Genomic DNA, 27,272 nt, shown 5'->3' on the forward strand with positions numbered 1-27,272 from the left:
GTACCACTGTATTTTATTATTTCTTTAATAATAATTTTTATGAATCCTGTAAAATTTCAAATTCTGTCATTCCATGACCAACAAACATGTAGCTTGGTCAAGAAAACAGGTTTATTTTTTTAGCTTTTAAAAACAGTCCAGTTTTGTTTCTAAAAACAAAACATCCCAGGAAAACAAAACAAAATTTCTTCTTTTCCTTGATTGGGAATGGAATTGGATATTTTGCCATTTTCTAAGTAATGGATAAGAATTTTCATTTCATTTTTTTAAAGGAAACATATATATATGAAAATAATAATTTGTTATCTCAAACTGATAGAGCACACTATAATCTACATGTTGGGTTTAAATTTAAGAAATTAAAATCTCAGAATGTGTGTGTGTGTGTGTGTGTATGTATATATATTTATTTACTGTCTTAAAATTTAGGAAGTGTGCTCAAGAATGTTTATGGGACAGATTCTTTAAACGGTAAAAAGGCATTTCATTCAGCCCAAGACATCATCTAAAACAGTTCCAGTTTATGAATAAGTGCCCTTGCGTGTCGCATTATGATTTCTTCCATAAATTGGAAGGTGTACAAGGGCCTTCCAAGGAGCTGTCCTTGGACTAACCCTAAGACATCTTAAGTTGGTCTGGAATTAATATAACTGCCATGTTATTTTTTTATCCCACAGACTCCTAGGCGATGTAATATTGTGTGGAGGCTTAAGAATCCTGTCAGGAATCCGCCTCATGGAACATTTCCCACAATTCTGTGGTAGTGTGAGGAGGCCATGACAGTTAAAGCAGTTTAAATTCACAGTGAAGACTTGCCCAACCATGAAGGTTGAAGGGCAGGGGCGTATTGCTCTGTGTAGCTTCGGCTGGCCATATGGACTTGCCGACATGGTGCCCTCTAAATCTTGTTGGACTCCCAATTCCCATCAGCCCCAACCAGCACAACTAATGGTCAGGGATGAGTCCAACAACATCCAGTAAGCAGGACTGTTGGCTACCCCCCCCCCCCGGCACGCAGTATCTTAAACCCTGAGTTACCTTAATGTTAGGTGCTTTTTGAACTGATCATTACTGCTACTGGCTAATGAGGAGAACCACCAATGGCTCTGTGATTTTCGTACTAAGAGAGTTCTGAGGGAAAATAATCTACCACGCGGTGTTAGGTAGCAAAAGGTTCTTCTGTATCCCTCAGGAACAGACAGCTGGCGCTAAAAACCAGTCATACCAGCGAGGGCGAGCCCATTCTGGATGCAGCTGCATGGATAAATGCACAACCCCCTTGGGAGACAACAAAAGTTTTCTGGCTCAGAAATTGAGGCTGAGTATCGCCTCCGAAAGCTTGTTGAGGTCATGGCAGCAGGGCTCCCGCATGAGCGCAAAATCAACCTTCTTGTCTTGGCCCACAAAGATCTCCAGGAGATCTCTCCTCAGCCGCTCGGTCTCGTCCTTGGGCCGGAGCTGCTCCTCTGGCGAGTTCTGTTTATGGCTCTTCCTTCGATCTGCAAGCAACCCTCCGGGTGGCTTCCTGTCTCGAAGCTGAAGGACCTCCGTCTGCGAGGTACGGCCCACGGGGATAGGCACAGGCACAGACCGGCCAGCGAAGGAGTGGCAGTTTGGGGCCTTGGTCCTGCGATGGTGAAGGGACATAAAGCAGTTTTCAGGAAGGAAGAGTTTAGATGGTGGAGACAACTCTCTTAACTAAAAGGTTCAAGGCTTCAGGGGAGAAACCCATGTTGCAGAAGGCACCAGGGCAAGACAGTGAGGTGTTCTCTGCCACAGGGTCCCACCCGCCATTTTGACCGTCCCCTCCCAGAGCTGCCTCCATCATTGGCCATTCTTCAAGGCAGCTTTAGAGGGCAAGGTAAAAAGAAAAAAGCAAGGCCAACTGCCTTGACTTTTCTGAGACCTAACTGCTATTTAGCTCCTCTCCTCCCAGAACTGCCTCCATAACTGACCATTCCTCATAACTGCCTCAGGCAGAGAGGCGAGAAAGCGAGGCCCATGGCATTGACCTCCCTGGGACCAGCTGCCATTTGGTTTAATTTTTTCCTAAGAGCTGCCTCCTGGCCATTATGCAACAATATAAAATATCCAATACCTGACTATGTTTACCTTCCACTCCCTATTTTTTTCCTTTTCGTATCTTAAAACTCAATGCTGCTATTATAAAATATCAACTGCCGTTTGAACCCTTTTGCAAACCAAGCTGAACTTGGAAGGATATGCAGCAGTATAATTTTCACCCAGGTTTGTTTTAGCTCCATCCCACGTACTTCTCTGGCCACAAGATGGAGCAGTGTCCCCATGCACTGAAATATATATACTTCTGTTTTGTGATTGGAAAAGGGGGAGACACAAACAAAGGGTGTTTTCCTAGGGACAGCTGCTTGCTCTGGTCCATGGAGACTTTTTAACATGTTAAATGCCTTTCCCAACTCCACTTAGCTAGATCACTTGTTCCACGTGTGGGTGCATACCTGGGGGTTTTCTTCAGGAATTCTGCTATGGTGGGCCCGTCTCGTCCCAAGGGGTCATCAGGAACCATGAAAATATTCCCCACGAAGATGTACTGCAGAAGGCTGGATGGTACACAAAAAGAGAGAGTCAAGAAGGGTAAAGTAAAGATGGATGGGATGTATTAAGGCAAGGGGGCCCTAATCCAAACCAGTTTGACGGGCACTTCCTATTGCCTAGAGAAAGAAGTGGCATTCAGGCCACATCTGCACGGTTCATTATTACACACCATTTCATTAGTCATGGTCTCACACACACCCCGAATCCTGGGAACTGTAGTTCATTACATGTGCTGAGCTATAATTCCCAGTGTTTGAACCATCATCCCTCTTTCCTAGGGGACTCCAGGAACTGTAGCTCTGGGAGGCCAGTTCAGCTGTTTGAACAATGTTAAGGGTGCTGGGAGAAGTAGCTGTGTGAGGAGGTAAACTACAATTCCCAGGATTCTTTGGTCATGTGCTTTAAATGTGTGGTGTGTACAAGTTTAGGCTGTTGGTTCATCTACCTTGGTGTTGTTTTTATCATTTATTAATTAACAGGTCACTTCTGTGCCAAAATGGTAGTTTGCAACTAAAAAACCAATACGTAAGTAAAATACACAACAACAGGCAGGTTGTTGTTGTTTTTCCCCAAAGCAATTTCTGGACATGCCAGGGAGTGAGTCTGTCACCACTAAGCTGCAGCCCTTCTGCTTAAGCCCAGGGGCCAGAGTACAATTCTTCAAATTCCCCGATCTACCCAGTTCCCAAGCCACAGATCAAATAGCAACCAAAGCTCTCCAGAGAAGGCGGGTGATATCCCCATCCTTTTCCCACTCTCCCCAGCCCTGCTCAACTGAGGGTGAAAGCCCGGCACAATCAAGAGAGGTCAAAGGGGAAAAGAAGAGGGCTACTCTGTCACCAATTCCCACAGCACCTTTCTTTAATGATTCGGATCCATTTCTTCGACTCTTTCGCAAGATCCCGGAACTGGTCGTTGGTAACGATGACGCCGTTGGTCTGTTCCGCTAGTTTGAGCATGAACCTGCGGGCATAGAAAGGGAAGAAAACACCTGTCAAATAGAATATTTTTTAAATTTTAGTGGTTTGCCACAGAACCACAGCCATGTTGCAAAGGGTTCTGGGACAGAGGCTGGGCTTAATGCTGTCACTGGCAAAGCCTGTTAGACATCGGCCGTCTCTCTTAAACCGAGGGTTCACCCTAACTTTGTGTGTGTGTGCGCGTGCATGTGTGCGTGTGTAGCAGATCAACAAAAAGAAAACAATGCTATCTTTCAAGGAAGCTTGTCTGCCATTACTGATCTCCTTACTGTTAAAGCTACAAGTTTACACAAAAACTGGAACCCAATGAAAACCTACTGCGATGACGTCATCTTCCATTCCAGGCCAGGATGGCACAGTAGCTAGTGTGTTAGATTTCAACCGGGGAAACCAGAGTTCAAATCCTTCCTAATGTTACCGGACTACAATCATCCATTTGGCCATGCTGGCTAAGGCTGATGGGAGTTGGAGTGCAGCAGTACACTGGAAGGGTCACAGCTTCCCCCATCCCTAGCCCCCTTTCTCAGCCTGACTTACCTCACAGGATTGTTGTGAGGAAATAACGGAACAAAAAGGATAAAAATATACCAAGGAAACGGAACACATTTGAGAATTTGGTTCTGGAATGTCACTCTCTGTGGTGTGACTGACATCACTTCAGAATTTCACTCTGTGTCTTGGTAGCCACAACATGCTTCAGTTCCTTTCTGTGATAACCACCCTTTCATATCTTGTCAGTTACACCATGACTAAAAAATCATGCCTGCCACCCCCACCCCAGGCCCATCTGGTGGCAGAGTCATTTCCTACTTCTGCCCCAAACCCTCGTACTTGTGACCTCATCAAAGCATAGCGATATCCGGTGACTTGACATCTGGAAAGCCCAACCTGGGGGAAATCCCAGGGAAGGTCCAAGTTGAAGCAAAAAAAAAAAAAAGAGCAGAAAGATAGAGGATATTTTCATCAGTTTCCGCCACACGCAAAAAACCCACCACCGCTTGCCTTGAAGAAAGCAAAAAACTGAAACAGCAATGTTTTATTGACTGATCGGTTTAGAAGAGATCAAACCCTTCCACCGACTAAACAAGTGCACAGAAATGTTCTGATTGACTAAAACAGGTCTGGGCAGGAAGGAGATTCGATGGTTGAAGGTTTCTGACACCCAGTTGTTTTAACAACAGTTAAGGCAGGCATAGGCAAACTCAGCCCTCCAGATGCTTTGGGACTACAACTCCCATCATCCCTAGCTAGCAGGACCAGTGGTCAGGCATGATGGGAGTTGTAGTCCCAAAACATCTGGAGGGTCTAGTTTGTCTATGCCTGAGTTAAGAGTTCTCTTCCCCACACAAATCGGCCAGTTGGAATTCTTGTTCTGTAGTAACGCAGGTGAAGATCTGAATTTATACATGCATCACAGTGCATGAGCTCATGGGGCGCAGCAGATAATTGGCTCCACCACCACCCCAGCACCACTTTGCATCTGGCTCCGCCCCCAATGTCATTCCTTTGATTTTTGGGGGGTGGACCTTGGTGTTCCATCCAAAAACAAAAGTGGGTCCTCAATTCTGTCCAACCTTTGGCTAAACTCTCAGACCAAACAGACCTTTCATCTCTCCTGCAGAGCTGTACTGAGCTCCAGCATTCCACTCCTTCCCCACCAATAATTAAAATGTTAGCTGAATGTTCCATGATCTCGCAGCAGTTAGACCAACGGCAGGGGGAGATCAGGGAGATCGCTCACACAGGGAACAGCCACTCGGTGCCGACAGGCGAACCTGTGTTATGTCTGATACAGAGAAACACTGAATTGCCTTTATAGTAAGTTCAGAGAGCTCTGCTGACCTGTCGTCGTACGGCACGATGCCCTTCCCATCTATTTTGCGTGACGGCGTGACGGAGAGGATGCTCAGGTTCTGTAACTCAATCAAAAAGTGCTGCTCTGTGGTTGGGGAAAAGGGAGAGAAAAAACCAAAGAGGAATGATACCTGCACTGGAGCTGAGACGCTAACATCGCATTCAATGACTCTTCATTTCTTATTGGGGCAGCTGCAGCCTGATCTCATCCATATTTGTTTGGAAGTAAGTGTCCTTGATTCCAATTAAGACTTACTCCTCAGTAGGTAGATGGCTTTCATGAGGAACACAGGAGGTTGCCTTAAACTGAGCAAGACCATTGGGTCCATCGACCTTAGTGGGTTCTATCCCAGTCCTACCTGGAGATGCCAAGGATTGAATGCTGGAGTCGTCTTCTTCATGCAAGGCAGATGTTCTTCCGCCAAGTATGGGGAGGCTTCCCTAATCTAGTGCCCTCCAGATGCTTGCATAGCAAGGGGGCACTGGACAACCCTTGGGGTCCCTTTCAAATTTTATGATTCTATGTTGATAGATTAAAACTCTCATGCTGGCATGAGTTCTGGGGAAATCTCTAGACCGCCTAATGTTGTTGGACCCCAGCCACCAACAACTCAGTCCAGGGTGGTCAATATTCAGAACTGATAGGAGCTAGAGCCCAATAACATCTGGAAGGCCATAGGTTTCCCCCATCCCTAATTATTTTTAATGAAAATACTTATGCACACTCAAAGCTACAATGGATGCATCTGGCACCATCTTAGAAGAGGTGTTCTAGTTGATCTTGGAAATAGCAGGGAATGTCTCTTTTAAGAATGGAGCATAACATGAGAACATACAATGAGCCCTGTTGGACCAGAACCAAGGTCCATCTAGTCCAGCATCCTATTCTCACAGTGGTCCACCAGAAGCCCATAGGAAGCCCTATGCAACAACACTCTCCTCACTTAGGATTCTCACCAACTGGTCTTCAGAGGCTCACTCCCTCTGACAGCGGGGGGCCTGAGGCCACTTGTCTCTGAATCAATTAAAAGCAGATCACCCTATCTTTCTTAATAACACACAGATCAATCCAAATAATCAGTTAATGGCTTTTAAAAAGCAGCAGCACTGCCCCCCCCCAAAATATCGTCTGAGTTCTCACCCAATAGGTGGGAGCCAGCCATCTCTCACCTCTCACATTGGAGTCTTCTTCCATCCGATGTGCAGGTACTAAGACGGTCACCTCCCGGTGCCCACGGTCCCAGAAATATTGTACGGCCAGAGCGATGCCCCGGCATGAGAAGAACTGGTTCAGACCGTGCCTACGAGGACAGAAGATGACACTCAAAATGGCAGGACTATAAGAAGAATCGCTTAGGTGAATCCACTGGCTATCCCAGCAAAGGAAGAAAGATACGCAGCAGATCAAAGAAAAACTTCTGCTTGGGCCATGCGTAAAAAGCATGGGTCCAAGCTGTATTCCGCTTGACCCACACTTTCTAGGCACAGATCCAAGCAGTTTTCCCCTTGCCCTGCTCCTTTCAAAGGGAAAAACCACTCTTTAGCGATAGATCACATCCTTCTATTTTGCGAATTTTATAGTGAAGAACGAGTTCAACTTATTTTGCCGCTTTTATCAAAATTTATACCCCTACAACATTATTTGGAATCCTCCCCCAAAATTCTACGAAAATACCTTCTGGAAGATTCCTTAAGCTCAATATCATATGAGGTGGCCAAATTTTGCACTTTAGTAATCAGGAAGCATAAATCTCTTCTGTTGAATGGCACACTGCGAAGTTCCCTTCTGTAATTTTTTTTTCTGATGTTGTTGTTGATTTTTTTTGTTTGATCTTGTGGTGTTTAGTGTCACTGGCTTTTGCCGCAATAAAACTAACTTGAACTTGCAGAACAAGAGGCAATCCGGGGAAAACCCAAAATGCTGTTTGCTCCGAATGAATACTAAAGAGCTGTTTTCTCAAGGGAGAGCAGTGGGAGAAGAGGAAGTGTGGATAACCCTGGGGTTAGCAGCACTGCGTGTTTTAGAGCAGTGCCTTCCAAACGTCCCCCCCCCCCCACAGATCACTTCAAAATTGCTGAAGATCTTGGAGAACCACTCAGTGTGCTATGCTAGATGCGGTATGATTTTCAATTCTATTTTTTATTACTTTTATTTCTCATATATATATGAAATAAAAGTAGCATTAAAAATTACAATTAAAAGTCAATATGAATATTTAATATGATGGATGTGCCATCTCCCATCTTTAAACACAAATCCAACTGAATGAAGCTCACAGGCCACAGGTGGTCCATGGACCAGTTTGGGAACCCCTGTTTTAGAGAACTGGTGGAATACAAATGTAGATGAGTCTTTCCTTGGGCAGCCAAGGCAGAATTCCTAGAAGGTACATTTTTTACTATAACTCTGTGTGTGTGTGTGTGTGTGTGTGTGTGTGTGTGTGTGTGTGTGTATCTCCAAGATGGAGAACCTGTTCTCCCAATGCTATTGGGCCTCCCAACTCACATCAGCCCCAGCCAGCATGACCAATAGTTGGAGAGCTGGAGTCTTAACATCTGGAAAGCCACAGCAACCAACAGGGGCTCAAGGGGCCTTCAGGATGGTATACTCTACCACAGCCACGCTGGAGATTATACCTCTATGAGGGCAACAAAGGACTCTTAACAACTCTAAACATCCTTATCAAACTATAGTCCCCAGGATTCTTTGTAAGAAACTGTTTAAAGCAGTTATGTGCAGATGGGGTTTAAAAGACACCCCAACAAATTCACCATTATTCGTTTTCTTATTGGTTGAGGTCACACATTGTGGTAAGACAATCTCCTTGGATTAAACCAGAGATAAGAGGTCCTGCATCCTCCAGATGTTGTTGGACTCCAACTCTTATCAACCTCAACCACCATGGTCAATGGCCATGGAATATGGGGAACATCTGTCCAGCAACATCTGGAGGGCTACAGGTTCTCCACCTCTTAACGTTCTGTCTGAACCTAGGACCCTCCAACAAACCACAACCCATAGACCAATACAAACCATTGTTTAAGCCTTGTTAAAGGGGGAAAAACCACCATGTCAGGTTCATACATAACACTAGGCTATATCCCTCCTTGGTTTGTTTATGTGCTTAAAGAAAAGGGAGGAGCAACATAGAAATGATTGAGTTGCACAACCCAGCATGCCCTCTAGAAGTTGCTAGACTAGAACTCACATCATCCTTGACCATTTGCCAAGCTGGCTTGGATGGCTAGGTACTGGAACCCAATAACATTTGAAAAAATGTCCACAAGATAGCTACCTCTCGTTTGTAACAACCTCATGTACCACAGGCCATACCAATAGGAAGAGCCCATTCCCAGGCTCCCTACAAACACACCACTCACATCATGGCCACATTGCTGCCATCAATGATGATCATCCGTAGGTTCTTCTTCCCTGGCGTGTTGGCCAACTTGAGCTTGAACTCAGTCTGGAGGGCTTCCTCAAAGCGCTGGGCTCCGGTTACTGTAGGAACAGAGCCTTGGTGGGGGAGCCCTAAGCTAGTGCTTTCTGCCGACTGGCTCCCCTCAGAATCGGACGTCGAGAACAGGTGACCACTGGGGGAAGGAGAGAAAGCAGCAACCTCTGGGTTGACTGGTGACAAACTGATGCCCTCGTGGAAAGGGGACCCACTGTTCCTCCCTCTCTCCTGAGGCCTCTGAGGCGAAGATTCCCTGTGATTCAAGATGGCTGCCCTCCGGGCACCAAGGTGTCCTCCATGTTCTAGCTTTGCTGCTGAGGCCCCAATTCCAGCCTCAGCCTCCTCTTGGTGTTCCCCCTTCTCATTGAGCCGCCTCAGCAGACCTGCCAATGGGGCTCCTGTCTGTATCTCTGTGGGGATCTCGCTTGGCGAGTGGCCACAGTTGGCAGCAGCTGCTTTGATGAGTTCCCGGAGATACTCATTTTCATCCTGGTTCTTTTCTGGTGGAGAAAGAGAGCGCTCTCTTCCCCCAGGCTCCGTCTGAGGGAGGACAACCCCTTCTTTCTGGGACGCCTCTGCCATCTGGACCCTGTCCAGGATAGTTGAAGGTGCCTCACATACCCCACCCTCCAAAAGTATCTTCTTGACCACCCGTTCCTCATAGCCCATGGTTTTAAAGAAGTTCAGCCTCATTTTGAACTCCTTCTCCGTCCACGATGACAACAGGACATCTGACGATGGCTCCTCTTCACTGGTTTCCTCAGGCAAGCTGGCAGGACTCGAGTCCCTTGCACAAAGAACATCCTTCCCCTCGTGACAATCCTGCAAAGACTCAGCTTGGCCTCCGTAACCAGGAAGAAACTGAGCCTGTGCATTTGGAATAGGTTTAGGGGAACTCTTGGGAAGTGCTGGCCTCATAGGGGTTGTCACCTCAGGCCAACCCTGAGGACCATTCAAGCAAGACAGGTCGTGCTGAGGCCTCCTGGGGAATTCAGGCTCACCAAAGCCTCTGGGGAAGTCAACCCTTGACACCTGAGGTAGAGTTTGGTCTTGAGGCCTACCAACCGTGACAGGCAAGTCAGTCCTAACATCTCGAGGCCTGACAGAGTACTGCGGTTGTGTAGCTTCTTGTGGGGACTTGTGAGGAGGTGCTTCAGGCCTAGCAAAGCCTGCAGGCAAATCAATGGTAGAGTCTCCAGTTCTACTCTGTTCTTGGACTCTACTGAGTCCCATGGGCAAGCCAAATGTATTTTTACTCGGAGACTGAGGCCTGCCGCCACCACCCATGTTAGTTTCCCAGCCCACCAAATGGTCTTGCCCGAGGCTTGGTGCCCAACATCCGTTCCTTTGCCTGTGCTCCCCATCTTCTTCCTGAATCTCCTTCACCAAACTTAGCAACTCCTCCTTGACCGAGGTGGGAAGGATCAAGAGGTCCATAGCGTGTTTGTCATTGTAGGTTTCCACCAGCTCCAGGAAGGCCCGTTTGACTTGGGTCTCCTGTTCCTCAGGCAGCCTGAGGTTCTTCTGGTGCTTTTCCACAAAGTCCTGGATCCGGCTCTGCGCCATGACGAAGGATTCAGCCAAGCCGGAGACTAACAGAGTGCCAGGGCGAAGGAAAGTAAGGCTGGCAGATGTCCCTTGGGTGAGGCAGTCGAGGAACAACCCCTGGGCTCCCAGAAATATGCACTGCATGTCTTTGGGGTAGTAAACCTCTTCACTCAGCTCCGGCGCACAGAGACCTTTGATGTATTCCTGGAAAATAGAGCATATGTGATATTGCAGTTGGTAACCCCACGATGAGCAACCCCTCTACTCCGCCACCTTTGGGAACACATACCATGCCAGGTCGTTTTATGACATAGTGAGTTTCTCCACTCCCTGTCATTAGCAGCTGAAGGCCTGTGTACATAAGAATACAATGGTGCTGGAAGATATGACCTTTGCAGGGGAGTTTTGCCATGGTGGCATTCACATGCAGGGTATAATGCTCACTTCTGCTCTTTACGAGGGGCCATAGATCAACATCAGAGCATTTGCTTTTGCATGTAGAAGGTCTCAGACCTGTTCCTCACAATCTCCAGGATCGTGGAAGCAGGCAGCAAAGACCCCCATGTGAGACCCTGGAAAGCCCCTGCCAGCCAGAAAAGACATTACTTGGCAGGACAGATCTATGGTCTAAGGCAGTAAAAGGCTACTTCATATGGTGATATATAGCCATGTGCTTTGGGAAGGGCTGTGGCTCAGTGGGAGAGCATCTCGCTTGCATGCAGATGGTCCCAGATTCAATCCTTTGCATCTCCACATAGGGCTGCCCCAAAACCTGGAGAGCTGCTGCCCACCAGTGCAGGCAATACTGAGTTAGCTGGATCAATGGGCTGACTCAGCATAAGGCTGCTTCCTATGCTCGTATATTCCAGATGTGCTAGGTGCTTATTTTAACAGCAGAAGGGGCCAGTGGGTGGCGTCTCTGTCCTGGATTCCAAAGGCTAGTCCATGGGTAGGCAAACTAAGGCCCGGGGGCTGGATCCAGCCAAATCGCCTTCTAAATCCAGCCCGCAGATGGTCCGGGAATCAGTTTGTTTTTACATGAGTAGACTGTGTGCTTTTATTTAAAATGCATCTCTGGGTTATTTGTGGGGCATAAGGTAAAGGTAAAGGGACCCCTGACCATTAGGTCCAGTCGTGACCGACTCTGAGGTTGCGGCGCTCATCTCGCTTTACTGGCTGAGGGAGCCGGCGTACAGCTTCCAGGTCATGTGGCCAGCATGATTAAGCCGCTTCTGGCGAACCAGAGCAGTGCACAGAAACGCCGTTTACCTTCCCGCCGGAGCGGTACCTATTTATCTACTTGCACTTTGACATGCTTGTGAACCTAGCAAGGTTGGCAGGAGCAGGGACCGAGCAACGGGAGCTCACCCTGTCATGGGGATTCAAACCGCCAACCTTCTGACCGGCAAGCCCTAGGCTCCGTGGTTTAACCCACAGTGCCACCCGCGTCCCATTTTGGGGGCATAGGTATTCGTTAATTTTTTTCCCCAAAATATAGTCTGGCCCCCCACAAGGTCTAAGGGACAGTGGACCAGCCCCCTGCTGAAAAAGTTTGCTGGCACCTGGGCTAGTTGATGGAGACCCACAGAAGCCCTTACCGTCTCCCTCCCTCCCTCCCGCTCCTGCCCTCTCGCACCTTTGCCCTCTGCAAATTCTCTCTGCATCCTTGCAGCTGCAGCCAGATCTTCCTCTCTCCCTGGGGGTCCTCGCTGGGGCTCTGTGCCGACCCCAGGACCCCCAGGACATTCAGCTCCACCCCAAAGAGCTGCTCAATCCTGGGGCGCTGCTGAGTCACCAACTCCCGCACCTCCTCGGAGACGGCAAATTCGTCCAGGGTCCTGCCACTGCTTGTCATGGCGGGAGATCACGACCACCGGCCGCGGGGCCACGTTTCCGTTCCGGAGATGAGGCAGGCCGTTACGTGGATAACGAACTGCGGAACAAAAACACAGGTTGAATGGGGGGAGGAAGGTTCTGGACGAAACCTGAATTTGAAATGCAGCAAGGGAGAAGATGCAACTTCTGCAGGTAAAGGAAGACAGCAGATGAGGAGAAGAGAAGAAGAAGAGTTTGGATTTGATATCCCGCTTTATCACTACCCGAAGGAGTCTCAAAGCGGCTAACATTCTCCTTTCCCTTCCTCCCCCCACAACAAACACTCTGTGAGGTGAGTGGGGCTGAGAGACTTCAGAGAAGTGTGACGAGCCCAAGGTCACCCAGCAGCTGCATGTGGAGGAGCGGAGACATGAACCTGATTCCCCAGATTATGAGACTACCACTCTTAACCACTACACCACACTGGCTCATCAGCACAAGATTCACAGGAGCTAAAACACAAGCTGCAATTCAGCAGCACACAGAAAATCCACAGAATGTGGAACTGATTGCAAAGCAATACTTAGAGACCTTTATTTCCAATTCTTCTTGATTTTCTTTTTATAAAGCAACCAAGGTCCTAGTTAAGAAGTAGCCAGGCCAGGCCCACAAAAGACCAAGAAGCTGCAGAATAACATTTTCACACCATTCCAAGGTTAGCAAATTCAGAATGAATTGTGGGGGAAAAATAACTACATAAAAAATGTAAAAAAAATCACGCAAAAATAGGATTGTTTAAAAATGCAATGCAAGACGAATTAGGCAATGCATGACTTGCCAAATCCTTTGACCTACCTGAAGCATGCATTTTTGCTAGAGTCCTTTAATAAATTTCTAGCGTGGAGCTGACATGGCCCTGGGCTATGAGATAGCAAGGTCTGGTGCTTGGTTTTATTTTAAAACATGGGGAAGAGAGTAAGTGGAAGCAACATATACAAGGGCTGCTTTGCATATTGTAGAAGCAAAACCAAGAGTTTCACAGCCAGAAATATTGTGACCAAAAGATAAGGTAAAGGACCCCTGACCATTAGATCCAGACGTGACCAACTCTGGGGTTGCGCCGCTCATCTCGCTTTATTGGCTGAGGGAGCCGGCATACAGCTTCCGGGTCATGTGGCCAGCATGACTAAGCCGCTTCTGGCGAACCAGAGCAGCGCACGGAAACGCCGTTTACCTTCCAGCCGGAGCAGTACCTATTTATCTACTTGAATTTTGACGTGCTTTCGAACTGCTAGGTGGGCAGGAGCAGGGACCGAGCAACAGGAGCTCACCCCGTCGCAGGGATTCGAACCACTGACCTTCTGATCGGCAAGTCCTAGGCTCTGTGGTTTAACCCACAGCACCACCCGCGTCCCGACCAAAAGATAAACATGGTCAAAAGTACTATACAATACACATACAAAGAGAGAGACCCAAGCGCTTTTCCTCTTGGGCATCTAGCAATTTAAGTCAATAACAAATGCATACATAAAATCAACTTTATGTTTATATATAAAAAAATTAAAAATAGGCACCTAGGGCTTTGTCAACCAATCCAGTGCCTTTGGACTTATGGGCCCAACATTGGCCGGCAGGACTAACAGGGGGGTCTCAGCTTATATATACCTCTTTACTTACTTCTCCGCAATCCAGAGGGCCAAAAACTATTTATTTGAAAGTGTAAGCTGAAAAAATATAGGGAAAGCAGCCTGGGCCAGTGGTGTCTTTGGTTCTAATGTGCCACCCTGGTCAGCATTTGTGTATTAGGAATAAGGCCACAGGTGGAAAAGGAAGGAATGAACTGCAAGCCCTAAGCCAGTTCAATAATGCAGGATGTGCATATAGTAAGTTAACTAATAGTCAATACAGTATTCGGACTTTGTCCCACTGATAGATTCTGGGCTTCTTTCCTGAATTTTTGGGTTTTTCTTCTTTTTAAATTAAGTTTCTAGTCCTGTTACAAAGAACGGGGCGGGGGGTATGTACTGGCAGTAATGTACCTAATTTCTTAATAAGGCATAAACCTCCTCTCACATTTCTGCGTTGTGTAAACAGGGAACACTAATTAATGATTGACCCTACAGGGCTGTAGTGAGGGCAGGCCAGATAATTACACTAGAAAGAAGCCAGGGATTGGACAGAATTGATTAGAAAATTGTTATTGGTAGAGCCAGTGTGGTAAAGTTAAAGTTAAAGGACTCCTGAACGGTTAAGTCCAGTCAGAGGCAACTATGGGGTTGCGGCACTCATCTCGCTTTCAGGCCGAGGGAGCTTGCGTTTGTCCAAAGACAGCTTTCCATGCCATGTGGCCAGCATGACTAACCTGCTTCTGGTGCAATGGAACACCATGACGGAAACCAGAGCTCATGGAAACGCCATTTACCTTCCCGCCACAGCAGTACCTATTTATCTACTTGCACTGGTATGCTTTTGAGCAGCCAGGTTGGCAGGAGCTGGGACAGAGCAACGGAAGCTCGCTCCGTCGCAGGGATTCGAACCACCGACTTCTGATCAGCAAGCCCAAGAGGCTCAGTGGTTTAGACCACAGCGCCACCCACGTCCCTATAGCCAGTGTGGTATAGAGTTTTGGACAGGGAGCTCCGGGTTCAAATCTCCACTCAGTTACGAAACTAACCGGGTGATCTTGGGCCAGTCACTCCTAGCTTAGCTTGCCTCACAGGGTTGTTGTGAGGATAAAATAGAGAAGCATGAGAGCCAAAAATGGAGCAAATAAATAAAGTTTTCTTAATGCGGAGCAGGGGAAACATAAGAGGGACAGGGGTTATAGGAAATTGTTGTGCTCGCAAATAAATGCTGAAGAGCTATAGCTCAATGGAAGCTATTTGCTTTGTTTGCAGAAGGTCTCAGTTTAAATTCCCGGCTTCTCCAGGTGGGGCTGGACACACCTGTCTAAAACAAGCGGGAGAATCGCTGAGTCAGCTAAATGGAAAAATAGAGTGACTCAGTATAAGGAAACATTGCTAAAAGGTGAAACAACATCTAAGTCAAGGAGGGGGAAAACCTGTGGCCCTCCAATGTTGCTCAACTCTACCTCCCAACAATCCCAACAAGTCTAACCCACAGGACATAAATGCAACCAATATCAGAAGGATCAATGTCTACCCGAGCAAAAGGCTAGTTAGCCTGTTGTAGGCAAACTTTAAGAGAGAGCCTTGTGGCACCTTAAAGCCACAATTTATTCTCCCAGGGAAAAACACATAGATCTCCATTTTTATTTTGCAAAATAAACGTGAAATCTATCATTCAGCGGAAAGAGAAGAGCTTGAATATTTAAACGGACAGCAAAGCCTTAAAATCCTGCGGCTCATCCATCGGGCAAAACAACACCGCTGGTCTGAAGCGCAAAGAAGCTTTGAGACAAAACACCGAGGCAGGAAACAGTCGGATGTACGCAAACAAAAGCTCGCACCCCCGTGACATGCCTTTTCATGCAGAAAGGGCCTTGCAAGCAACGGAATGAGCTTTGCTCCTGGAAAACCCTCTCCTGCCTTTGACAGCGCCCACTGTTTACAACCGATTCCCTCCCAGCCTAAAAATCTGCGCACTGTTGACCAAGCGCCTGTTGCGCCCTAAGCGTAAAAAAAAAAAAAAAATGTTCCTCTTGAATGCGCCCCCTCCAAAACACACACCCCTTTTTAGAATTCATAGCTACACGTCCTTTTACACAATGTAATCATTTTGGGGCAGAGGGGCGATTCCGCGCCTGATCCTTCCCACTCGTGACAGGGAGAAGGATTCTGCCCCGCTTCTCCTTTTTCCAAGGAGACCCCCTCGATCCCGGGAAACCCATCCCCCTGACCCCTCCTCACCCGCCTCCCCGACACTTGGCAGCTCTCCTCCGTCTCCTACCCGCTGGAGTCGGCGAGGGAGTCCCAGCAACGCCGGGCCGAGGGTGAGGATCCAGCCAATCCCATCTCTCGCCTCGTCTCGGTTTTGGTTTTGTTTCTCATCGCTTCTCGACCCGAGTTTCAGCTTCCATTTTGGAGCGATGCGGAAACGCCTGAGCAGCCGCGGAGTTTCCCTGCTGGGCGGCGCGTCTCGGTCCAGGGAGGAAGGAGGGCTTTCACTTTGCAAAAGGCTTCCTGTACAAGTTTTTAAACTTCCTCCACAACTTAACACCTCCCTAGCGAAATTCCGGGACAGGGGGGGGGGTCCTTCCTCCTCCTCTCTTCCCTAGGAGAGGGAGCTGTGAGGAATAGCCGGCCTCTGAGTATGGGGAGAGTCCTGCGCAACCAGAAATTATTGGAGGAGGAAGGACCGTTGCTGAAAGGGGTCGTGGCTCAGTGGTGGCGCACGACCTTTGCGCGCAAGAGATCTCGGGTTCAGTCCCTGGCACCTCCAGGTAGGGCTGGGGGAAATAGCCTGTCTGAAAGACGCCAGAGAGCCCCTGCTAGTCAGTGTTGGCAGGCATAAGCTAGAATGGACCAATGGTCTATCAACTCAAGCAACGCCCTACCTATGTTTCTAAATACTGCAAAAAAAAAAGCCTCTGTGCATGTAACCTGGTCCCAAACCAGGGACCAGGGCTTTAAATTCTGCTGGGATAGCTTTGAAGCTACAGCATGAGCGAGCCCCACTTTGGGCAAAAGATTCCTGCATTGCAGGGAGTTGGACTAGAACAGGGGTCTGCAACCTTTAAGACAAAAAGAGCCACTTGGACCCGTTTCCGAAGAAAAAAAACCTGGGAGCCGCAAAACCATTGCGACGTTTAAAACAAACATAACACTGCATATATTGTGTCCGATCTGACAGCGGGCGGGAAGGTGATGTCGGGACGGTGCGTGACTAACGCATGCACTGCCCCCATGCGACGTCACAGCCAGTACAGCGCCCGCCACAGTGGGGAGTGTCAGGGCGCACAATGCGCCTCCTCCCCTCGCTAGTATCCGCCCCAGAGCCGCGGCAAAGGTGTAAAAGAGCCACATGCGGCTCCGGAGCCGCAGGTTGCAGACCCCTGGACTAGAATCTAAAATTCTAATATTCTAAATGGTTAAGATCATTAACACTTCTTACACGGAACCCAGAAACAAATAGGCAGGCAACCAAAACCAGAGAGAGATGAAAGGCATTCAGGAATATCCTGAGTTCACACACACATCTGACACATGCAAATTGAGTTGTCAAGTAGTACAGGACACTCAGTGAGATCCCCATCCCCACACTGATGGTGATTTGAAGGCAGGTCTCAGACAGGGGATTGCCATTGCCATTATCAAAAGTCTTTCATTCCCCCCCCCCTTTTTTTTTAAGCAAGCAAGAACAGGATGACTGAAGATGGTCAAGGTGAGAACGAAGGCAGGAAAGTTTTGGAAGGGATTATGGAAATTGTAGGAACCGCTCATTTCACAGCCCCCCTCCCCCTCTCCATTGACATGCCCTGGCAAAAAGATATTAAAAAGTCATTAGATTCAAAGGTTATCATTTGGCTCTTCTGGCTCCAACAGGACAACGCTTATCCCAGCGCTAAGGACAAGTATACTTTCCTCCTCTGCTTCTCTTTGCTTGTAGTTTATGCCCACATTTCTGTAGACCTCTTAGAATAGTTAGGGAATATTTTACTCGTTAATCGAGGTGTGTTTGTGTTGCAATTTGCTACCTGCTTAGACTGAAACTTTGCCATCCAAAGCAGCAGCTTTATATATTCTGTCACTCCTATTTTCTATAATAAACAAAGCTTTCTTTATTTATTTGTGTGAGAGTTCCTTGTGGACACACACATCCATAACAAGAAGCGTACATCGTAATTCCAGCAGGAGATCCTAGACCTCTCAGCAGTGTGCACATGAATAAACATGAGTGCCGGCTGCGCACATGTGAATCCAGGTACACACTCATAACACATCCTCTGTTTAAAAGCTTCCCCACGAAGGAGAGCCCACCAGATTCTGAGGGAGTCCGTTCCACCGACAAACAGCTCTTGCCCCCAGAAAGTTCTTGATGTTTAGGTTCCTGAGTTCTGAACATCGTAAGACCTGCAAGCCTTCTGCTGGCTGCTGCCCTTTTCCTGCCCTGTGGCCACAAAAGGGCAAGATGGGAAATGTTTAGGAGTGCAGAGCCACCTGCTAAGCCCCCCCCCATCAAATCTCAGCCATGTGACAAGACTCCTCTTTGTCTTAGGGTCTGGTGGGGGGGCATTATCACCTGCACAGTGGCACCATGCTGCTAGGGGTGGGGGCAGCACTTCTCGAAAGCATGCCTGTGATTGTGGCAAATGTCCACCACCCCAGCTCTGAACATGAAATTCCTGTGGCGCAATGCGGGTAATGCAGGTAACCCCTGAATACACTCATACACACACTTGCAGGAAGGAGGAGGACCCTGGCAACCATACCTCTTGGGTCAGCTACTGAGACCAGCTAAAATGTGTGGAGAAAGTAATAACAAGAGGGAACGGCAATAAAATGTTGCAGTGTGCAGTGCCCTGCTCTGCTGTTCCTGAATATCCACGGTACTCCATTGCCCCTCTCACCCAGTCCCCACCTGTCCCCAACAGTTAGTCAACTCCTTTGTCTTACTCCAGGCATGTCCACAGTCCATTTTGGGAGCCTAATCCTGCCCGCCAGTCGGTTTAATCCAGCCCCTGTGGCAGTTTACTTCCTGAGGTAAAATCTGCCAAAAGGCTCAACAACTTTGTGGTAAAACTGTAAAAAAAAGTGTAAAAAAAAAAGCTCAAGAATTTTGGGGTAAAATTGTAAAAACTTTGGGGTAAATTCGTAAAAAAAGTTCAACAACTTCAATCCTTAAAAAAGCTCAACAACTTTTTGGTCGGCCCTCACACATGTTCACTTCATCAAATCTGGCCTTCTATGAAAAACATTTGGGCACCCCTGTTACTCAGTTCTCACTGGGCAATGTTCGGGGTTTTTTCCTCCCTTCGATTTGTATTCAGGGATTTTTTTCAGCTGGAACTCACCGGAACTGAGCAGTTCAATCACTTCTCAGGTGGATGCCATTGCCATTATAAAAGAGGCATTTGTGGTGAGTTCTGGCACCTCTTTTTCTAGAAAAACAGCAGTGCCTGTACTCTAGGTGGGTTTTAGTTGTTGTTTTTTCTTACTTCTGTAACCTTAAGGTTTCGTGCCGCTACCTGCCCCCTTGTATGTGGGTTTTGCTGTTTTGGCTACAGAAGGAATGTCTCTTGCACCCGGACATTGTTAATAGCGGGGCTGATAAAAGGAACATGGAAGGGATGCCCTGCTCTTGGAGACTATTGGAAGGAGTAAGCACTGGCTGTTTTCCATGGACTGTTTTCTTCTCGCTCCTGGCTTCCACCCATGTACACCCACACCTCCGCAGATGCATGCCTTTGCCCTACAGACCCAGAGCTCACTGGGGAAGTTCCAGGTTGCAAAATCCTCTGGCCAAGAGGTAGGTGTGGCTCCAGCAGTAACACTCAGCTGGCTGAGGGTTGATGTTTTTCCCCCTTCCTTTCTTTCTCTCGTCATAACCATTGTCTCAGTCTTTTCCTTTTCTTTTTTTAAGTCAGTGAAAGGAAACTCTGACACGTTAAGCTTGGAGCTTGCTGCTGTTTTAAAAGTATGTCCTGTTGCAGGAATTCATGTATAGGGGATTGGGGGGGGGGGTTGCCCCTCCAGCAGATATCATGCACATGCAGCCCACTACCAAAATCAGCACAATCACTTTTGTGACTTCTGTGATTCGTCCCCACAAAACACTTCATCACAGTTTCTTCCTATATATTCAAAGGGCCTCTGCTGGACAATCCAAAATGTAACAATTCACTGATAAATGTATCTGTGTACTGGCTCACAGGGAAAACTTCAGAAATTCATATAGACATGTGAGCTCAGCTCCTCAGCAGCCCCTCTGCCTGAGTGATAATTTCTGGCATCCTGATACCTGAGTGCCAGACAGGTAGCCATTCCAGAAAAAACAAACCCACATGAAGACAAAAGGGTGTGATTAACCTGGCTGGGAAACAGGGAAATGTAAATATCTCTTTTGTTACACTTGATGGGTGTTTGGTGGAGGGCAAGGGGAACCATGGAGCAGGGTCCAGGATGCTCAGATTACTGCCCCCAGACCTCCCCTTTCATGATGTAACCATGATGTATTAGTGATGTAGTTGGGGGGTGTAACGTGGGGATTAGCAGCTAATAAAAGTTTGGGTTTTCTTTTGTTCGGGGCTTCCATCTTGTTTCACCTTGTGGCAGGTGGGAGTCCTGTCTCGACAGTCTTCAATAAAAACCCAGCCTACTGGCTGCTGTTTTGCTCTGGTATTCCTGGCTGGTGTCCTTGTTTTTTGTCCAAGGGAGCCCTCAGATTTCTCCGTTAACAGTCCCTGTACTGCACATTCATGTTCCCCCACTTTGGTCTACTTATGGGGAGCCTCTCAGCTTTGTTTATGTAGACCACAAGCAGATTCCGAGGGTCCCTGATGTTGCCCCTGGTGCAGCACCCAAACAGCCCCCTTTTTACAACAAAAACTTAGCCAAAGCTGCATACACAACATACATTCAAAGCACGTTTTCCTCCCTCCTGCAAGAATGCTGGGGAAAGTAGTTTGTTAAGGGTGCTGGGAAATGTAGCTCAATTGTGGGTGAGCTACAGTTCCCAGGATTCTTTTTAGTGGGGAGAATGGTGTGTGCACAGCCTTAGGCACCTGTTTACTTCTTGGGCTTCGTCTGAGAACACAAAAGCCATGCTGGATCAGACCAAAGACCCATTTGACACAGCATTCTTCTCTCACATCAGATGCCAATGAGAAGACCACAAGCAGGACTTGGACACAACAGCATCCTTCCCACTTGAGATTCCCAGGAACTGGTATTCAGATGCATAATGCCTCGTAACAGTGGAGCTGGAACACAGCTATTCTTGCTTGCAGCTGTTGATAGCTTTGTCTCCCATGAATCTGTATAATCATCTTTTAAAGCGATCAGAATTGGCAACCATCACTATCTCTTGTGCAGGGTGGATAAAAATAATAATAACTGGATTTTTTATTTAAATCGGATTTTTTAAAAAAATTAAATCGGATTTTTAAAATAAAATGCCTTGGGTGAAAAACTCTTTCTAACGATAGTTTTCTATTTGTTACATTATAGTCCAAAGCATGGGTCGGCAAACTAAGGCCCGCGGGCCGGATAAGGCCCAAATGCCTTCTGGATCCGGCCTGCGGACGGTCCGGGAATCGCCACATGGATTGCCAGTGTGTACGTTCTTTCCCTCTTCCTCCCGCTCCCTCACATGGCGCCGGCACCTCCTCCCTCCCTCCTCCTGGCTTCTCCCCGCCCTGCCTAGAGGAGGAAGGGGGCTGGGCTTTGTTTGTACCAGCAGCAGCAGCAGCGCTCGAGCGGCCACCATTTTAAGCAGCCCCTCTCCAGAGCTCTTTCGCGCACCACTCATTGTCCCTCCACTGCCACTTCCAGCTCCTGCCTCTCACAAGACACAGGTAAACAGCCACCAGGGCTCATGGTGCTCTTGCATCATTCCCCCCCCCAAAAAGAAATATAGTCCGGCCACCCACAAGGTCTGAGGGACAGTGGACCAGCCCCCTGCTGAAAAAGTTTGCTGACCCCTGGTCCAAAGGCTTTCCATCAGGATGTAAGGATTTGCTTTACGTTTTTCATGTGTGCTAAAACTGGGTCTAAGGTTTTGGTTTTTAAAAAATCCTTTAACCATATCAGTTAACAAATATGGATACATATGCTATAATGTTATTGTTTTAGTTAAATAAATTGTTTAAATTGTTATTAAGAAAATGATTACTTCCAATAAAGTAAAGCAGAAAAGTTGTCCAAATATAAACAGTTAACTTATTAAACCTCACAATAATTTCATAATTAACTGTGAATGTATTTCTAATAGTATAACCAAATCAGTAATTTTTGATATAACTGTAAAAACTACTCTGAAAATTTATTATCCCAAAAATGAAACCATCTGGTTTTAAATATGCCAAAATGAGTCTTTCTGTAAAAAAAAATGATTTAAATCAAGTCTTACTGACTAGTGATTTAAATCGTGATTGAAATTGATTTGATTTAATTCAAATCCACCCTGCTCTTGCGGGAACCAATTCTATAGTTTAACTCTGCTGCAACTATAGCTTAACTGAGCCACAGCTAGGTCCCAGACGCTATTTTCATTATCAGGGGTTCAGCCCTGGGACATGCGAAGGAAGAATGAGGCTCAGGAGTATGCTTGAGCATGGGCAGAGTGCTTTCGAACAACTGCACAGTAACCTCCATCAGCCCCTACGTTATTTTAACAGTCACACCTTCTGCCCTGGAAGGTCTTAGGTATCTGTTTGTTCACTTAATTCCATTTATGAATTGCTTCCTGAGCGACATCTCATGGCAAATGCGTAAATGGATGCATTTGTATTTTGCAATTTCATGTTGTGAACTGCCCTGAGGTCAGACATTTAAATTCATAGAATCGTAGCATTGGAAGGGACCCTGAGGGTCATCTAGTCCAACTCCCTGAAATGCAGGAATCTTTTTGGCCAACGTGGGGCTCAAACCTATGACTCTTTAACACCATTCTTTCTCATGGCGTGCCCCACACTGAATGTGGCAGAAACACAAAAGTATTTTCTGAGTGCTTATCCACAACCACATTCCACGATTTCAAGATCCATATCTGAGCTCCCCCTGCTTTTTGCTTTGCTTTTCTTTTTTTGCTCCGGAGCTTTCCTCGTGAAAACCCGCTCTTTAAAGCTCAATCGGAACAAATGTCTATCACAGAAAATTCAAATTGATGCTTGCTCTGATTCAGCTTTGCAGAGCTGGGTTTCGCGAGAAAAAACAGGGCAAAAGTTAAGTGTGGATAAGCCCAGACTTTTGGGCAGACTTTAGACAGACTTCTGAGAGCTAACAGACCAATCATTTGCATGCTTTCTTAAAATTAAGTCCCATACTGTTCAGTTGGCATAGCAGATACAGGCAGGCAGAGAAGGGGAGAGATGCTGGCTGCAGGGAGGGGGGAATTGCTTCTGATTGCTACTGGATAAGTGCAATGACCAACCACAACGGCAGCAAGAATGCATGTTAACAGGGTCCCCTTATATGCTAATTTTACACCTGTAGTGGGAAGGGAAAAGCCTTGCTTGAAATGAGGCCTAAAAACACAGAACCAGGCTTACTCAATCTACACTCGCAGCCTCTCAAACATTGGCATCTATCCCACAAAGGCTTTTCTCACAACAAAGCTGATAATCTCTAAAGCAGAAGCTGGGAACCTTTATCAACACAGGGGACACAGTCCCTCCCAGGCAACTTCCCAGGGGCCTGGTGCCAGCAGTGGGTGGGGTCAGAGGGGGAGGAAATACAAATGTTTTCCTTTGTTTCTACTCACAGTCACACACCCCTCTCTTCCATTCAGGCAGCCAAGCAGCCTTATCTGAGTTCAAGGACAAAACAAAATAAAAAAATTCCTTCCAGTAGCACCTTAAAGACCAACTGAGTTAGTTCTAGGTATGAGCTTTCGTGTGCATGCACACTTCTTCAGATACACTGAAACAGAAGTCACCGGACCTTTCTATATAGTGAGAAGGTGGGGAGGGGTATCTGAAGAAGTGTGCATGCACACGAAAGCTCATACCTAGAACTAACTCAGTTGGTCTTTAAGGTGCTACTGGAAGGAATTTTTTTATTTTGTTTTGACCATGGCAGACCAACACGGCTACCTATCTGTAACTGAGTTCAAGGACTCATTCTCTCCTGGCAACAACAGTCAACGAGGGTTTGAAGCAGAACCAATGGGGAAGGGGGGACGTGTCCTGGGGAGAGTCCTGAGGGCTGGATAGAGAAGCCCCGGGGAAATGCAGTTCACCTGAGGTTCCTTCTCTGCTTTAAAGTCCTGCAAGGCTCTTCTTTTGTTTGCACTGTGACAGACAAAACAAGACTACAGTGGTACCTCAGGTTACAGACGCTTCAGGTTACAGACTCTGCTAACCCAGAAACAGTACCTCAGGTTAAGAACTTTGCTTCAGGATGAGAACAGAAATCATGCGGCGGCCGCAGGAGGCCCCATTAGCTAAGGTGGTACCTCAGTTTAAGAACAGTTTCAGGTTAAGAACGGACCTCCAGAACGAATTAAGTTCTTAACCCAAGGCACCACTGTACTAGGTAAAAAGGAAAAGGACCCCTGGACAGTTAAGTCCAGTCAAAGGCATGGCTGTAGCCAGGATTTTGGGAGGAGGGGGCAGGCCTTTTGGGGGAGCAAGAACCTCAGTTTGCTATGTATTTTTATTTATTTTTATTGATGGGGGGGGACAGCTTCCCCTCCCTACCCCCTTGGCTACACCCATGGTAATAGGTGACTATGGGGTGCGGTGCTCATCTTGCTTTCAGGCCGAGAGAGCCACTGTTTGTCCACAGACAGCCTTCCGCGCCAGCATGACTAGACCACTTCTGGTGCAACAGCACACTGTGGCAAGTGCCTGATTGCACGGAAATGCCGTTTACCTTCCCGCCGCAGCGGTACCTATTTATCTACTTGCACTGGTGTGCTTTTGAACTGCTAGGTTGGCAGAACGTGGGACAGAGCAACGGGAGCTCACCCCGTCGTGCAGATTCGAACCACTGATGTTCCGATTGGAAAGCCCAAGTGGCTCAGTGGTTTAGACCACAGCGCCACCCACATCCCTACAAGGCTACTATTCTGGGATTTGTCACCAGGGAACGAAACATAAGGAGAGCCTGCTGTATCAGGCCAGTGGCCCATCTGGTCCAGCATCCTGTTCTCACAGAGGCCAAACAGAGGTCCGTGCGTAACCCACAAGTAGGACCTCGGAGCAAGAGCACTCTTCACCACTGTGGCTTCCAGCAACTGGTATTCAGAAGAATCACCGCCTCTGACTGTGGAGGCAAAGCTCATAAGCCATTGATAACCTTTTCCTCCCTGAATTCGCCCCCTGCCCATGTGCTTTGCACATGCACAGAAGCTCCCTCGCTTCCTCTTACTCCAAGGCCACTGGAAACAGGCCCCAAAGCTAAGGTTTGGGGAAAACCTTGAATCAAATTCGGGCAGCCGTAAACACAGCCAATCTTCTGAGGAGCGAAAATCCCACCCCACCCCCCTTTTTGCCATCACCCCAGATTTCTGGGCCCTCTACTTTCCACCCCAGCGTTCTTACCAGTGACAGCTGAGGTCTCTTTGCAATCCCCTCTCTTCTGCGCACTGACAATGCGGCAAACCAAACCAGATGTGGGGCTGACAGTTGACGCTGTTCCTTTTCTGTGGGAAATTCCCCTTCATAACTCACTGCCCACCCACCCGACCTTGCTCCAGGCAAGTCCGAAACTCTAGTGCCACCTAGTGACCAATTTCATGCAAGAGGGGTTTTGAATTTGTTTTCCCTGTGCCAACACAGCTGCCTTAACTTTTCATACGATGCAATTTTGCATGCTGCGGGGGAGGTGGATAGAGAAATGCTTTCTCATGAAACTAGAACTCGAGAATATTCAGCAAAGCAAGATGTTAGAAATTCAAGGCAAGACAAAATGAAGTACCTCTCCACACAGTGGATAGTTCGGCTATAGAATTTGCTTGGCAAGGGATAGCTTTGGGCACCAACCTGGGTGATTAGAAGAGAGCTAGACAAGTTAATGGAAGGCAAGGCTGGGTGATATATCAATACAGTTGTACCTTGAAAGTCAAACGGAATGCATTCCGAAAGTCCATTTGAAGTCCAGAACACTTGGAAGGGACATGGGGGGTGCTGTGGGTTAAACCACAGAGCCTAGGACTTGCTGATCAGAAGGTCAGCGGTTCGAATCCTGGCGACGGGGTGAGCTCCCGTTGCTCGGTCCCTGCTCCTGCCCACCTAGTAGTTCAAAGCATGTCAAAGTGCAAGTACCGTATTTTTTGCTCTATAGGACACACTTTCCCCCCTCCAAAAATTAAGGGGAAATATGTGTGCGTCCTATGGAGTGAATGCAGGCTCCTTGGCTTCAGCAATAGCAATGCAAAGCCTCCAAAGTGCAGAGGGAGCGCTCCCTCCGCGCTCTGAAGGCTACGCGTTGCTTTCGCTGAAGCCTGGAGAGCGAGAGGGGTCGGTGCGCACTGACCCCTCTCGCTCTCCAGGCTTCAGGGATAGCCACCTGAAGCCTTTGGAGTGCAGCAGGAACTCGCACTGCGCGCCAAAGGCTTCAGGTTCCTTTTGCTGAAGCTGGGAGAGAAAGACTCTCCCGGCTTCAGCAGAGAGGAAGAGCTGCGCTGTCCCTTCAGCGAAGCAGGAGGAGAAATGGAAGGGTCTCCGTTTCTCTTGCCGCTTCACTGAAGGGGCGATGAGCAGAGAGGGGGAGAATTTTTTTCTTCTCCCCCTCTAAAACAAGGTGCGTCCTATGGTCGGGTGCGTCCTATAGAGCGAACAATACGGTAGATAAATAGGTACCGCTCCGGCGGGAAGGTAAATGGTGTTTCCGTGCACTGCTCTAGTTCGCCAGAAGTGGCTTAGTAATGCTGGCCACATGACACGGAAAAACTGTCTGCAGACAAACGTCGGCTCCCTCAGCCAGTAAAGCGAGATGAGCGCTGGAACCCCAGAGTCGTTCGTGACTGGACTGAACTGTCAGGGGTCCGTTACCTTTACCTTTTAGGTTCAGGAAGCTGTTATTCCACATTTCCTGGTGCATTTCTCCCTTACGTTCCTCACTCCCCAAACTCCAGCTTTTGTGTGGGAGGTTGTTCCTCAAGAGCGCCAAATCAACTTCTGTTCAGTGTTTTGCCACTTGCCCCTTGTCTAGAGAGCACGCGTTCGGGCAGTTTCCCACTTGTCCCTCACTTTCTAAACCGGAGTTTGCCCTTTCCTCACAGCTTTCCCTGGGAAAACCCACTTTTTCAGTGATAAATCGGTGACAAACATCCATCCAGAGAAAATCTAGTTGGCATTTGCTCTGGTTCAGTAGTAGAGACTGGATTTCCCTGGAGGAAAGTGGAGGGATAAGGAGAAATCTAGATGGCCCTGGAAAATAGTGACAGTTTGTAGTTGCTCAGGCCCAGTGATCTGTCC

At 47.6% G+C, this 27,272-nt stretch overlaps 1 protein-coding gene across 3 annotated transcripts; it reads right to left on the reverse strand.

The window, feature by feature from the left end:
- Nucleotides 1-89: 89 nt before the first annotated feature.
- Nucleotides 90-25,490, reverse strand: KHNYN (KH and NYN domain containing). 3 transcript variants are annotated; one of them, XM_081835402.1, is made up of 8 exons: nt 25,395-25,490; nt 12,051-12,347; nt 8,790-10,618; nt 6,579-6,709; nt 5,397-5,493; nt 3,430-3,537; nt 2,478-2,579; nt 90-1,627 (listed from the first exon to the last, which is right to left on the reverse strand). In XM_081835402.1, exons 2-8 carry the CDS (start codon nt 12,267-12,269, stop codon nt 1,306-1,308), a joined length of 2,808 nt encoding a protein of 935 aa, XP_081691528.1. In that variant the 5' UTR covers nt 12,270-12,347; nt 25,395-25,490; the 3' UTR covers nt 90-1,305. The 3 variants fall into 3 exon arrangements, with proteins under 3 accessions (XP_081691528.1, XP_081691527.1, XP_081691529.1); XM_081835401.1 differs by lacking the exon at nt 25,395-25,490 and adding an exon at nt 16,139-16,355; XM_081835403.1 differs by lacking the exon at nt 25,395-25,490 and adding an exon at nt 16,099-16,355.
- Between the last annotated feature and the right edge of the window lie 1,782 nt (nt 25,491-27,272).

The sequence above is a fragment of the Podarcis erhardii genome (genome assembly GCF_964252035.2).
Source record: "Podarcis erhardii genome assembly, chromosome: 13".
In the NCBI taxonomy this organism is placed as follows: Eukaryota; Metazoa; Chordata; class Lepidosauria; order Squamata; family Lacertidae; genus Podarcis; species Podarcis erhardii.

Coding starts and splice junctions, on each gene's coding strand:
- KHNYN (XM_081835402.1), bottom strand. CDS start 12,269: ATGACAAGCAGTGGCAGGACCCTGGACGAATTTGCCGTCTCCGAGGAG. Junction 6,710..8,789: donor GGCAGCAATGTGGCCATGAT/GTGAGTGGTGTG, acceptor CTGTCCTCGTAG/GCACGGTCTGAACCAGTTCT. Junction 2,580..3,429: donor ATCCGAATCATTAAAGAAAG/GTGCTGTGGGAA, acceptor TGTACCATCCAG/CCTTCTGCAGTACATCTTCG.